Raw genomic sequence first — 15905 nt, 5'->3', positions numbered from 1 at the left:
CCATTTGACATTCCATGATGCTTGGCCAGAAGCTCAACAAACCAGTTTGCAAAAGAGCCATGGTCTATCCCTCTGTACACACTGCTAAGTTGCTCCACCGATTCCTCCTCCTCTCCACATTGAGGACACAGAGCTGAAATCCTAATCCCTTTCTTAGACAATAATTGGTGGACTGCTAGAGCATTAGAGATAGCTCGCCACATAATTTTTTTTTTTTTTTTTTTTTTGTGGGGAGGGAGGTGGGGGGATGTAGAGTTCCAAACCTTCTTCCAAGCTGAAGATGGCATCTGAGGATACTTGTTGTTCATAGTAGAAGATTCAGTCTGAGGGGGCCTTTAAGAAGATAGTTTTGCGACAAAATACCCACTTTTGACAGAGCATTCCCCATCCTTAGAGAATTTTCAAATCAATCTGCCCTCAGACTCATGCAAACCAAGAGGAATCAATCTATCCTCATGCTTAGGAGGTCTCTCAGATATCTCTTTACCTTTCAGGAAATTTGGGGTCCACACATCATCTCAAATATCAATTTCCTTGCCATTATCAATCTGCCAAATTAGCCCCTTAATCAGTAAAGCTCTACCATCTAACAGACTTCTCCAAGCCCAAGATGGCGTCGACCCCAGAGAAGCCTCAAGAAACCTTCACTGTGGGAAATAAATTTGATTTAAAATCCCACCCCACAGGGTATTAGGATTTTGAATAATTCTCCAGGCTGCATTTGCTAAAAGAGCTAGATTGAAGCACTTGAGATTTCTGAAGCCCGAATCACCTTGCATCTTGCTATTACACATTCTATTCCATGCCACCCATTTAATTTTATTTTCGTTACTCTGTCCTCAAATCAAATTTGACATAAGCCCATTAAGCTTCCTGCGAATACCTTCAGGAATCCTAAAGTGGCTCATATAATGAATGGAAGATGGGGTAGCAATAGCTTTGACTAAAACATCTTTCCCAGCTTGCCTTAGGGCACCTCCTTTCCAACCTTGCACTTTTGACTGAGTTCTGCTTACCATATCATCAAAGATCTTTGATTTATTTGCCCCAATAGAAGTTGGAATGCCTAAATATCTTGGTTGTTCCTTGCTCTCCTAAATCACTAGAATTCTTGTGATGATTCTCTTGAATTTAGTAGGGGTATTTCTGCTGAAACTCACATCCGACTTCTCAAGTTAATAAGTTTCCCTGAGACTTCAAAGTATTACTGTAAGATTTTTTTTTTTTTTATTTGAAGAGCATTCTGAATGTCAGCCTTCAGAAACAAGAGACAATCATCAGCATAAAATAGATGTGAGATATTCACACCTGATCTCTTGAACCTCAATGGATGCAACCTTCCATTCTGAATTGAATCTTGGATTTGAAGAGAAAGAGCTTGAACAGCTAAAATGAAAGTGTATGGGGACAGGGGATCCCCTTGTCTAATTCCTAGAGATGTCTTCACCTTTCCTCTTTGTGTGCCATTTATCTTGAAGGAAAATTCCACCGAGCTTATACAACTTTGGATTAGGCCCTGCCAATGTGAATTGAAACCCAATCTATCAAAGACTTTAGTAATATATGACCATTCCAATCGATCATAAGCCTTGTTAAGATCGATTTTAATGACCATGTAAAAAGTCTTACTCAACTTTGGATTAGGCTCTAGAGCTTTAAAGGCTCCTATAGAGAGAGCTTTTGTGAGACTGTAGCAGATCGGACTAAGAGAGAGGAGAAAGTGAATTTTGAAAATGTGTGTTTTTGAAATCTGATTCATGCTTCTTAAATAGTTTCTGAAGAGGTATGAAGAAAAGGTAGGTGTTGGTTTAGAGAAGGCACCTTGAACAGTCACAATTTCAAACATTGTAACTGTTTAAAAAGTACTTAACAGTTAATGACTGTTAACTTTGAATTGTGCCTCTTGATCACACCCGATCGAATCGTAACCGTTGATCTCATTAATGGTGATCAATGGTTAGCATCGCATCAAAACCAAAGCCTCCCTTCGCAAACCACGCGGGTGCGCGAAGTGCGAGCAAAGAGTGCCTCTAAAGTGCCTCATTGCGCTGTACACACGCGCGCACACGCGTGCACACGCGTGTGCACGGTATCAAACCCACATACTCTCCTCTACTATTTTTAAGTAGAGTAAATCAGCTCCTATTAAAATACTGAAAACAAAGCTTATAATTTTCCAATGTGGGACAAGTTCAAAACTAGGTTTTGTAAGAGAAAAGCTAATTTTTCAATATCAAACCCCCATACTCTCCTCTACTATTTTTAAGGAGTGCAAATCAGCTCCTATTAAAATACTAAAAACAAAGCTTATAATTTTCCAATGTGGGACAAGTTCAAAATTAGGTTTTGTAAGAGAAAAGATAATTTTTCAATCAAGTGTTTAGGTGTAATTTCTCATGTAATTGACCAATCATACCCATTGGATTTAATTTCTTATGACATTAAAATCTAACAATCCTCCACATTGATTGATCAATTACATAGTTCTCTCTCAATCCAAACTGCTATGACACAGTTATGCATACAAAAGGTGTTTATCAACTTAAATCTTTTGTTAGTATAGATATCTTAGAGCCTTGTCAAAGTTTTTGGTGGTAAGACCTTAAACCAATTACTCTCAAGATAGACCGAAAGCACCCATACAATAATGTCCAATCTCTACAAGAGTTTCAAGTATTGCTCAGCACTGTTATGGCCACGTGCTTTTTTCCTGGTTTCATGAACTATTCAAAGGGCAAACCTAAACTCTCATGAGAAGCAGCACCACTTCTATGTTCACATAGGTGAAGCTTCATTATGTGTTCTGTTATTCGACACATTTCAGAACTTCATTAAGAGTCTAACTCAAGCTTTCATCATAACGGACAACACTATTTATGTTGTGATGGAAAATTTCTCGATGTCAGTGCTAACAATCACATTTCTATAATTTGTTGTTACCCATTAAACCCAATACTGATGGTTTTTTCAGTTCAGGTTGGGTTACCATTCTAGGAGACTAAGTAAAGGGTTTTAATCCCATTTCTTTGATTGTCATTCTCACCAATTCTCTGGCCAAGCCCTTGGTAAGAGGATCAACCAAGTTTTTACTTGACCTCACATATGTTATAGTGATGACTCTATCTCGAATCAGTTGCCTAACAAATTAATGTCTCAAACTTATATGTCTGGACTTACCATTGTAGGTACCACTGTAGGCTATTGACAGAGTTGCCTCACTATCACAGTAAATGGAAATTGGAGGCATAGGACTAAGCCAAAGTTTTATATCCAATAATAAATTCCTAATCCATTTAGCCTCTTTTCCAGCAGCCACTAAGGCTATAAATTCGGATTCCATGGTCGAGTGAGATATACAAGTTTGTCTCTTGGATGCCCAAGAGATCGCACTCCCACCAAGGATGAAAATCCATCCAGATGTGGACTTGTGATCTTCATTACCAGTAATCCAATTTGCATTAGTGTACCCTTCTAATACAACTGGATAATCACATTAAAACAAGCCAAGTTCCAAGGTTCTCTTGAGATACCCAAGAATTCTCCCAATTGCCTTCCAGTATTTTGCACCAGGATTACTTGTAAATCGACTGAGTTTACTTACTAGAAATGCAATATCAGGTCTGGTACAAAGCATAGCATACATCAAGCTTCCTACTGCACTAGTATACTGAAGTTGTGCAATTGCTCTACCAGTATTTTCTACTAGATTTATAGTAGAATCATATGGCGTGTTATATTCTTTAAACCCTAAATGCTTAAATTTCTCAATATAATGTGATTGGCTTAATGCATAAACCCTACTTTGCTTTTTAACTTTTATTTCCAAGATGGTATCTACTTCTCCTAAATCTTTCATCTTGAAGACAAAGGATAAGTAGTTTTAGTTTCATTTATGTCAACCATATTTGTACCCATAATAAGCATATCATCAATATAAAGACATACAATTACTCCATAATTTTCAGTGAATTTTGAGTAGATGCATCTATCAACACTATTATGTTTAAAAACAAAAGTTAAAATGCAAGAATCAAATTTCTCATGCCACCGCTTAGGTGCTTGTTTTAATTCATATAGTGATTTAACCAGTTTACAGACTTTCTTCTCATTTCCAAGAAGAACAAATCTTTTTGATGTTCCATATAAACCTCTTCATTTAAATCACAATTTAAAAAAATAGTTTTAACATCCATTTGGTGAACAGATAAGTGATAAATGGAAGCTAATGCTATGTGTGTTCGAATAGAAGTTGTTCTAGCCACTGGTGCATAATTGTCAAAGTAATCAATCCATTCCTTTTGACTAAATCCTTTGGCTACCAATCTAGCCTTAAAAGTTTGTACAGTTACATCAATGTTGTATTTTCTTCTAAACACCCATTTACATTTTATTGGTTTTGATCATGGAGACAGGTCTACTAGTACCCTTGTGTTATTTGACATTATTGAATCCATTTTATCATTTATAGCTTCCTTCCAAAAGGTAGCATTTCTAGAGGTCATGACCTCACTGTAGGCTTTTGGATAATTTTCAATGTTTAGGACAATAGGTATCTTATTTAGAATCTTCTCTCTATCAGCCTCAACCACAAATACAATTGACTGAGTAGAGATAAAATCTGAACCTAAGTGTTTCTCTGTTCTTTGTCTTTGACTTCTTCTAGGTCCTATTGTAGGTGTTACAGTTGTGTCATTTGTTCTTTCAGTCTCATTATTATCAACAGGTATTGAGATCTGAGTTTCTCTTTCAGGTTCTCTGTCATTTTCTGTGGATTCATTTTTTGTAGATTAAGAACACAATTTATTTTCAAAGAATTCAACATCTCTAGTTTCAATTATTATGTTGGACTCTAAGTCTAGAAGCCTATAGGCTTTTCTATGTTCTACATATCCAACAAACATACTTCTCTTAACTCTGAGTCTTAACTTGGTTCTTTTAGGATCTGAAACTCTATAATATACTAAACACCCCCACACTTTTAGGTATGCTAAATTAGGCTTTCTTCCTGTCCATAATTTATATGGGCATTTGTTATTAACTCTAGAAACAATTCTGTTATATAAATGACAGGCTGTTAGGAATGCTTCCCCCACAGGTTTAAGGGCGCATTAGCTTTTAACAACATGCAGTTTATCATTTCTGTAAGTGTTCTATTTTTCGTTTTGGCTAGGCCATTCTGTTGAGGGGTATAGGGAGCAAAACATTGATGTACTATTCCAAATTCTTCACATAAAGATTTAAACTCATTTTTAAAGTATTCAGCACCCCTATCACTTCTAAGGATTTTAATTTTCTTTTCTAGTTGATTTTCAACTTCAGTCTTATACAGTTTAAATATGTTAAAGGCTTCATCCTTAGTTCTCATAAGGTAGACATAGGCGTATTTAGAAAAATCATTTATAAATGTTATGAAGTATCTCTTACTTCCTCTAGTTAATACACCATTGAGTTCACAGATGTCAGAATGAATTAGTTCTACAAGTTGAGAATTTCTCTCAACACTAGGGAAAGGTTTCTTAGCCATTTTAGATTTTACACATATCTCACATTTTTTAGTTGATTCATTACTGTAAGCAATTATACCAAGTTTGCTCATGTTCTTTATGGATTTAAAATTCAAGTGTGCTAATCTATCATGCCATAAAGAAAAAGAATCAATAATATAAGCAGAAACTTTTCCTTCATTAATACTTAATTTGATCATGCCATTATAACCATATCCCTTCCAACAAACATCCCATTCTTGGATAGGATTAGTTTGTCGGATTCAAAGATAACTTTGTATCCCATCTTATAGACAAAATTTACTGAGACCAAGTTCTTTCTAATGTCAGGAACATGGAAAACATTCAGAAGAGTCTGTGTCTTTCCAGAGGTGAATGCCCTCTTACAACAGTCAGTGTCAAATCCGTTCCCAGGATACAACAGAGCCTTGGGCGAGAATCTACAACCAACAAAGTTGAAGAATCTCTGGAGAAACCTTCTGTGAGACTGTAGCAGATCGGACTGAAAGAGAGAAGGAGAAAGTGAATTTTGAATGTGTTTTTGAAGTCTGATTCATGCTCCTTAAATAGTTTATGAAGAGGTATGAAGAAAAGGTAGGTGTTGGTTTAGAAAAGGCACATTGAACAGTCACAATTTCAAACATTGTGACTGTTTAAAAAGTAGTTAATAGTTAATGACTGTTAACATTGAATTGTGCTTCTTGATCACACCCAATCAAACCCCCATACTTGAAGGGATGGGATATCCATCACATGGACGCCTAAGTCTTGCGGAATGGACTGGGCGAATTTCAAAAAAATTTCTCCCATCTTTGCAGGGAATCGAATTCCTTATTTTAGAAAAACATATTTTTCAATGATCAATCTTGAACCATGAACCAAACCAAATCTGAACCAGAAGGAGTAGGAGGGAGGATGTACCTGATACAGAGAATTAGTATCTCCTAGTGGAGGTGTTCACGCCAAAGGAAGGATCCAAAGACTACTCCCACTGAAGATGGAGCAGAATTAGCAATGTTCTTCAAAAGAACTTGACCCTTCGCAAGAATCAACTGGATGGCTTGTAAGTACAGCTCCAATCAATTTTTTCCCAAAAGATTGGTATCAAGATCAGATCTTGATTTCTCCCAAGAACTGGAGATCGAACTGAAGGCAATGGCGTCAGCAGGAAGGAGGCGGCAAGAGAGATTTTGCAGAGGTTGCAGAAATCTCTCTTCTGTGATTTCAGCTATGAAGACAAGGGTCTTAGGTTGCATCTCTTAAGGCTGTCGCCCCCTCCTTTTATAGATTTAAAGAGATCAACTCCTAATCCTATTAGGAGCTGCTGATCCAAATTATACTTGGATTAGAAGTCCCTTTAAGTGATAAGGGAGAACCCTTATCTTATCTGTAGATCAGATCAGCCATCTCCTAATCTAATTAGGAGGCTTCCAGATCTAAATCTCATTTAGATCTTGGACTCTCTAAGTGGATAGGGTCTAGGCCCTAATCCTATCAGTTGATCCATCTCAGAATTCGGCCCCTTTAATTGACTGATCAAATCAGCCCAGTTCAAAATGGGCTTAAGGCCCATTTAAGTTTATGTACTCACTTAGCCTTCCAAACTGCTGCCTAGTTGGGTTTCCTTGTATGGTGTGGGACCCAAACATTGATCTACACATCAGCCACATGGATTCAGCCCAGCCTTTGTTACAAGGCCTGGCCGAATACACTGTTATGGACAGTGTACACCCTGAAACCCATCTTATGGGCTCTATGGGCCCAACACTTACCCTAAGTGGTCCCTGGGCCAAGCCACCTTGTAACACCAAGGGACTGTGGGCAGATGCAAGATTAGCCCATCAAGTATTATCCTCAATGGTCTTACACTTAACCTCTCAGCCCATAATGATCAAACACTGCCCGACAAGGGAGAACCTCTCCCTCGACTGCAAGGAATAGTGTTGCACTCTCTATTTACATGGATCCCGGGAATTAAAACCTTTTGCAAATCATTTCAAAACCATAACACACACACACACACACACACACACACACATATATATATATATATATATATATATATATATATATCTTTATATAAATACATTTTGCAAAACAAAATCTCAACAATTGAAATCGGCTGCCAGCAGTCTTGATTTCTACCAGAGAGAGTGCATCCCCGATCATTACCTTTGTCCGACAAAGGGGTTGATCCTGTCACTATGATCACCCACTCAGATGAATTCTCGGACTGTCCCAACATACTTAGGTTTTTGACCCCCGCTAAGGATCTCACTAATTAGTAGATCAAAGACAACCCGATCTGACACCTAGTGTAGTATCATAATCGAGTCTAGGGGTCAGGTGTAACTTTCCAGTTTTTCCCATCTATCTCCATGGTCTAGGGCAATACTAGAAATTTGGTCCGGTTCAAAGGTTCTATTAATCCTACACTGCATGTGCTTTGGGTCTCACCCTAGTATCTGAGACAAGCCACCCCAATAGTTGGCAGCACACCAGTGTCAGCTTTGGCAGGATAAATCTCCCCAGACTTACCCAATGGCTGTGAACATTCTAAACTAACACAAGTCTCATTAAGTGTCCAGTTTAAGGGTATTACACAGAAACACACCACAGGAACATGAATCAAATGTGTACTTTATTCATTTATAATAAATTCATAATGTACATATTTCTGATTGAAACTAAGGGCATACAACTGTCTAACAATACTCTCCTCTACTATTTCTAAGGAGTGTAAATCAGCTCCTATTAAAATACTAAAAACAAAGCTTATAATTTTCCAATGTGGGACAAGTTCAAAACTAGGTTTTATAAGAGGAAAGATAATTTTGCCGTCCTACCCTATTCGATCTCCATTTTTTGGAAGTGATGAAGATTAGATCTTGATCTTGTTTCTTGCTAAAAGAAGCAGTTCTGAAGTTGTGCCCACTATCCCATTCGATTCTTGTTGAAGAATCAGAAGTTCTTGGTGAAGAACTACCTGTTGATCCTACCTCATCCTAAACTGTGCATCTTCAGTGGAGGGAGTATTTGGTACACTCTTTGGGTGTGAACAACAACGTTGGGAGGAGCATTTTTGCGTGGATTCCATATCAGGTATACCTCTCCCTAATCTCGGTTTCAGATTTTGTCTAGTTTGGTCAAGAACGAACCTTAAAAATGTAGTTTTCTAATGGAATTACGATTCCTGGATGAGAGTAAAGAAATTTTTGAAATTTCGCCCAACCTTCCTATAGGATTCGGCCATCCATAAGATGGATCTCCCATCCCTTCAAAATTGTCAGCTTTTTGGATAATATGCCGACATGATCCCAGATCCTTACATAGCCTTTGATTTGCGGATTCAAAAATAATGTCATCAACATATATTTAAACAATGATCATATCATTTTCCACATGTCTTATGAACAAAGTGAAATCAATTTTTCCTCTTATGAATCCTTTTTCCACTAAAAATATGCTCAATCTCTCGTACCAACTCTGGGAGCTTGTTTTAATCTACTCAAGGCTTTTAATATCTTGAGTACATGATTAGAAAATTCTTTGCTTTCAAATTAATGGGGGTCGCTTAACCGATATTTTTTCATTAATCCATTCAAAAAATCACTTTTTACATCCATTTGCTATACCTTGAAATTTTTGTCACTAGCATAGGCTAGAAACATTCTGATGGACTTTAACTAAGCTATAGGAGCGTAACTTTCAACATAATCAATTCCTTCCACTTAACTATATCCTTCAGTTACATGCTAAAGAGTATAAAATGAATTATAAGTAGAGTTGTTAAAAGATATACAATGAGTTTAACATAAGTAGTAGTTCAAATTATATATTTCACCCTAATAATAAAGAGGGACCAAATTCAATTATAGCGGTATTTTAGTCAAGAAAATTTTCAGAACGTAGACCTCATTCCAACTTTTGATATTAGTACAGATAAATATAGATTGTATCCTTATTATTGAATTATCACTCACTGAACTATGCAAAAGCACTGTCCCGTTGGCTTTCAAAGTATTGTTTTAAGTGCATTAATGGTAGATAATATTCTTTTTCCTATTTTTTTGTTGTAGAAATTATACAAAGACATGGAGAATCGGGTAGAGACTGTAACTACCCAAGGTGAAATCACAGAGGAAATGCGCAAAGCACACAAAGGATTTCTTGAATGGGGGTTGGGTTCGAATCCACGTGATCATCAAACCATTCTACAGGTGATAGATTTCTATTGAAAAAATGAAATGAATTCAAAATTGTAACAAATATTAAATAAATAAATAAATTTAAAGGTCCTAACCATATATTTCTCTTGGCTAATATGTTTTAATTTTATTAGATATTAATTGATGGAAGAGACCATAATTTTGTGGACATGGAAGGAAAGCAATTGCCAACTCTGGTATATATGGCCCGTGAGAAGAGGCCCCATTACCATCATAACTTCAAGGCTGGAGCTATGAATGCACTGGTAACTTATTGGAAATAAATACAAATACTGCATAAATATGGTTTGCATAACATTTTAGGGGGTGCCATACAACAATAATGATTTTTTTTTCATTTGTTTTTGTTTTGAATTTAGCACCATCAAATAATGTTTTTAAAATAAAAACAAGAACATATTTTTGGTTTTTGTTTTGAAAACAGAAAAGACATACATAACCAAGAACATGTTAATTTTGTTTTGTTTTGAGAAGCAATTTGTTTTCAAATCAGATGGTTTTGATTATTTTTGAAATTCACAAGAAAAAAAAATTGTGGTATGGAATGTTCCCTTAGGGGGTGTTCTACAACAAGAATGATTTTGTTTTCATTTGTTTTTGAAATTGTCACATGAACAATAGAAAACAAAAACAAAAGAATGCTTTCCATTTTTGTTCTGATAAGTAAAAGCAGGTTAGGTTTGTTTATTAACAATTATCATGCTTTTTGTATAGTTTAGATGACTTGTGGAATATGATATTAAATGACCAAATGAAAACATGTTCTTTAAAACAAAACTTAGGCTTAGTTTGGAAGGAGTACAAATACAAATATGTACAGTACAAATACATACAATATAATACAGAATTCATAGTTTTGCACTCTACATATTTGTATTTATACTCCTTCAAAACTCAACCTTAAGAACACAATATAATACAAAATTCATAGCTTTTCAAATGCCGCTAAAAATCATTTTTCTTGTAGTGACTCTCAGTATCATATTGAAAGAAAAAACATATACATAACCAGGAACATGCATGTTTTCTGTGTTTCTAGTTTAAGAGTCAATTTGTTTTCAAACTAAATGGTTTCATTTGGTTTTGGAACTTACAACAAGAAAAACAATTCAAATTAGAGATCACCCCCTTAATTTTTACCACTAGCCAATTCTTAAACATCATTATACATATTAAGTTAATTATCAAACTCTAATACAAATTTTGTGAAGATGTTTAACAACTATTTTTTTTTCTTATTATAACATCAATCATTAATTTTGTCATGATCAATCACACAGATAAGGGTGTCATCACAAATCAGCAATGGAGAGATTATCCTTAATGTAGACTGCGACATGTACTCTAACAATTCAGAGTCCGTGAGAGATGCACTGTGTTTTTTCGTGGATGAAGAGAAAGGCAATGAGATTGCTTATGTACAATACCCTCAAGTCTTCAATAATAACACCAAGAATGATATCTATGGCAGTTTACTAAGAATCGCCATTGAGGTTTGTATTAGAAAACACTTGCAACTAGGGGTGCAATCAAGCTGAACCAAGCCAAACTTTGGCATGTCTTGACTTGGTTCAACTAAAATACTCCTGGGTTTGAGCTCAAGTTCGATTAAATATTCAATGAGTTCCAGTTTGGCTCAAAAGCTCAAAAATGAATATATTTTTAAATATATAATATTTAGTATATTCTTATCATTTGATTCGATGATTCTAATTGAATTCAAATCTTGGGGTAAGGTTGATTATCTATTCGAACTCAAGCTTAACCAATAGAAAGTTCAGTTTGAAAAGTTGCAACTTTAGAATCGAACTTTCTATTGGTCAAGCTTGAGTTTGAATAATTAATTGAGATTACCCCAAGATTTGAACTCAATTAGAATCGTCGAATCAAACTCAAGCCAAGCCTAATTGAACCTGAGCCCAAACTATTCAATTAGAGTTCAATTCAACTGCACCCCTATTTATAAGCATTTTGAAGGTTGAAGTTGAAAGCACTTTGGTTTGTTATATTTATGTGCTCAAAATAGATTTCATGCATCTTATTTTTGCTTCATTTTCTTCAATGATTTTGAATGAAGTTGGAGCTTCATGGATTGGATGGTTATGGAGGCCCTTTGTATATTGGCACTGGATGCTTTCATAGAAGAGAGGCCCTTTGTGGAAGAAAATACAACAAAGAATGGAAGAGAGAGAATACCAAGAAGGTAAAATATAATGTAAAGGAACTAGAAGAAAAACTAAAGGGCCTTTCCAGTTGCACATATGAGGTGAAGACTGGATGGGGAAAAGAGGTCTCTCTCTCTCTCTCTCTCTCTCTCTCTCTCTCTTACAAATACAAGCTCACTTGTGTTTCATGACCGTTGAATTGCAGATGGGATTGGTATATGGCTGTCCAGTGGAGGATGTAGTAACAGGATTAACAATTAAATGTAGGGGTTGGAGAGCAATTTACTTCAACCCAGCCAGGAGGAGCTTCTTAGGGCTTGCTCCTACCACATTGGCTCAAGCACTTTTGCAACACAAGAGATGGTGCGAAGGTCATTTCAAAATTGTAGTTTCCAAGCACTGTTCATTGTGGCAAGGACATGGAAGGATAAAGGCAGGACTTCAAATCGGATACTGCATTTATAATATGTGGGGATTCAATTGCATCCCAACACTATGTTACATCATCATCCCTTCACTCTGTCTCTTACAAGGCATAGTCTTGTTTCCATCGGTATGAACTTCCTTACTCCAATAATAGGCATGAATTTTTGTCTCAATTTTCTTTATACCAAGGATATATTCTAAGTGTATGTTGACTGGCTCAAATTTATGAGTTGGGATCCCCTGCCAAGAAAATACATTCCAACACCCTATCAACTTAATCTGATACCACACATTTCACTATGAAATTGGGGCCATCGAAAAAGTGGGACCTACTATATATGAGATGCGCAGTATTGGATGATGTTGGTAGGGTGTTGGAACGGATTTTCTTGGCAGGTGATCCGGATTCCAAACTTATCTCATTTGAATGTGTTACCCTTTTACTTTCTAGACCGTGGTTGGTTGGAAATCAGATTCAGTCAGTGCAGAGCCCATTCCAACAGCCATTATAGCCTTGTATTGGGAATATCTCCCCACGAAATAAAGAACCAAAGTACAGAGATGTTCCCGGTGCCAGGCTGTAAAGGCTGTTCGAATGGTGTTCGAACGGACCTTGCACCGACTAAAGCCGACCTCGGTTGGTTGCACATTGCAGTGCAGATTTTGACCTGGTACAAAATCTGCTTCCAATACATTTTTGCTTTCGTTTGTTTATAGTTATTATTTAAATTCCTATAGGTATCTAATGCAAAAATTCTACTTTTGCCTTTTTTGCACTCATTGGCAATTTAAATTTTGTGTCCAAAAAACGGATGCAAATTGTAAAGTTTTCACCACCTTCCTTCTACCTCAATTCTTTTCAAGATAAAGTGGGAACCATATTATCTTGCATCCTACCTTACATTTCTACATAGATAACCTTCCTCTTACCTTCATTGATCTCTTTCATTTAAAGTGGAGGTCACCTCATTTAACTTCTCAGAAACAAATAAGACAAAATCTGAAACAAAAGTAAATCAGAATTTGCACACCCGTTTGCATTTCCATGTATTTACACCAATCAACTGCAGCCTTATTGTTTTAAGCTTATTTTGAAGACAAAAGATGTTGGGAAGATACATTACAGTAGCAGAAATGATTGTAAAAATCATCCTGGGACAGCAAGAACATTTCTCCTAAGTTTGTGTGTCAAAATGGGTTTGCCAACAACAATGATAACAAATAAGCAATTCAGCCAAGTAACAGAAAACCAAATATCAATCACCACACAATAGCACACCAGAATGTTTACGTGGAAAACCCCAAAATCGGGGAAAAACCACGAGACCTATGATCCGTAAAAGTCTTCCACTAAACTGGTATGACAGCATTGTTCTACTATACTTGAGTTCTTTTCTTATTGTTTAAACTGGTAAGTTTGGGCGAAGGAAGCCAGCTGAGGTTTCTTTTCAACTCTTAGACTGCCTGCAAGTAGCCCAAAGCTTGAATATAATCAAGTGGCTCATACTGCAGCTAATCATGGTTCGTCTCAGAGTTTCTTTAGCTGGGAAGTGTGCCCACCGTGGCCAGCAAACTCTGTCTTGAAAGACATTTCTCTTTGTTGTTTTTCTTGACTGTGTTTTTATCCTTTTGCTTTTTGTTTTTTTGTGTTCTTTCTGTGATAGTCGCTTCTGGTTTGTGTTTTGTGATGCCTGCTTGTTCTTGGCTTTTCCTTAAATAGAGGAGATGGGTAAGTTGGTGTTGAAATGAATTAAACATTTCCTTCATGTTCTTCTTCATTTTTCACTTTCAGATTTCAAGCCCATGGTTTATACCCTTGGCATATCTGGTCATTGCTAAATACACATATAGCTTAGGCGAGTACCTCTTCTGTGGTGGCACACTTCAAGGCTGGTGGAATGATCAAAGGATGTGGATGTTTAGAAGGACATCTTCCTACCTCTTTGCCCTCATTGACCTAATACTTCAAGCATTAGGGTTCTCCAAGTCAGCTTTTCTCATCACAGCAAAGGTGACTGACACGGATGTGTCACAACGATATGAGAAAGAGATCATGGAGTTTGAGATCCCTTCTCCCTTGTTTCTCATCTTAGCAACGCTTGCACTGCTCAACTTATTTAGTTTGGTGATGATGAGTTTCAAGAGTGTAGTAATGAACACGAAAGCTGGAGATCTTGAGGCATTGAGCATGCAAATGCTTCTATGTGGGACTGTGGTTGCACTGAACCTCCCAGTATACCAAGCCCTTTTTCTTCGTAAGGATAAGGGGCGCATACCTTCCTCCATCACGTTTAAGTCGGTTGTTTTAGCCCTAACAGCTTGTATTATGTCGTCTTATTAATGGGTTGTGTTGAAATCAGAAATTGGCCGGGCATGCTATGTATTTCATAACACTAGTCACTAGTGGAAGGGCATATGTGATATATTAAAAAATAAAATAAAAAAATTATAAAAAGACATTTCAATTTTGAAAGACTTTTTTACTATTTTTCTTCTTTTTTTTTTTTAATAGCAGAGATCTGGAATTGAGTCCTGCCTTCACTCGGGCTGGGGGACGAAGGATCTGTTTTCTCAATATTGGTGATGCACCTAAATCCCTCATTAGTAGCAATGTGCCACGAGAATCGATCCCAAGACTCTGCTGGAACAAGTGAGCAACTATAGCAACCGAGCCATCCATTAGTTGGTCACTACCGTTCGGTAGGAATGGTAACGGGGCGGGGGCTTAGGGCTGCAAGTCAGGCCGGGTTAAGTCGGGTTGAGGTCAACCCTAACTTCTAAACCCCCAACCCAACTTTCAACCCGACCAACCCAACCCTAACCCTAACCCTAAGTAAATTCCTTCAACCCTAACCCAATCCAACCCAATCCAAAGTTAATTTCGGGTTGGGCCCAACCCAACCTTCTTTCCATCCCTTAAAACCTCGTAGAATTTCTCGATTTTAGATCTCAATTCAACTTTCTGTATATATATATATATTAATCCTATGTTTCATTAGTACTTGTTTGTTTACTTTTTTTGTTCTTTTGTACAAAATTCAGAAAAACAAGTGTTATGACTTATGATAGATCTTTCTTGGGAGACAAACAACATAAAGGATATGAAGAATAAAATTTTCAAAGAACATAAATTAATGTTATTAAGGTTTTAGTCTTTCTAATTAGGATTAAGTGAAGTGATTATCTTAAAAGAAATACATGATACTATGTGGTGGGGCTATACAAATATCGTGCATCTAAACAAATCAATATATGTTATATATTACATATAACATATATTTATATATGACATGTACTATAGAGTTGGGTTCAGGTTGGATCAGGTTGAATCAGGTTGCCTAAGGGGTTAACCCTAACCCAACCTGAAGTAAAGTCAGGTTCATGAATTTCAACCCTAGCCCAAACACCAACCCGACCCAACCCAACCCAACATTTTTGGATTGGGTTCGGGCCAACCCGGCCCAAGTTGCAGCCTTAGGCAGGGCAGGGCCATCTTTTGGAGTTCAAATCAGCCCCGCATGAGATTTCCCCCCACAATGTCCCACAGCACATCTCCATCGTGTATTGAGAGCATCTTCCGA

General features: G+C 36.8%; 1 protein-coding gene across 3 annotated transcripts in view; it reads left to right on the top strand.

Moving 5' to 3' along the window:
* LOC148853060 (cellulose synthase-like protein E6) overlaps positions 1-14797 on the top strand; it is a 38964-nt gene extending 24167 nt beyond the window's left edge. The window contains exons 2-7 of one of the 3 annotated variants that reach the window (XM_088945656.1): positions 9584-9724; positions 9847-9978; positions 11014-11226; positions 11811-12023; positions 12104-12451; positions 14117-14797. In XM_088945656.1, the coding sequence (XP_088801782.1) occupies positions 9584-9724; positions 9847-9978; positions 11014-11226; positions 11811-12023; positions 12104-12451; positions 14117-14665 (1596 nt within the window). In that variant the 3' untranslated portion in view covers positions 14666-14797. The remainder of the gene's footprint in view (positions 1-9583; positions 9725-9846; positions 9979-11013; positions 11227-11810; positions 12024-12103; positions 12452-14116) is intronic. The other 2 variants (XM_088945657.1, XM_088945658.1) reach the window with 2 other exon arrangements.
* Positions 14798-15905: the final 1108 nt, after the last annotated feature.

This window comes from Nelumbo lutea, chromosome 5 (genome assembly GCF_056320005.1).
Source record: "Nelumbo lutea isolate HS-2025 chromosome 5, American lotus-T2T, whole genome shotgun sequence".
In the NCBI taxonomy this organism is placed as follows: Eukaryota; Viridiplantae; Streptophyta; class Magnoliopsida; order Proteales; family Nelumbonaceae; genus Nelumbo; species Nelumbo lutea.
The sequence above is the reverse complement of the archived record's forward strand: the minus strand, read 5'-3'. Positions and strand labels throughout refer to the sequence as shown.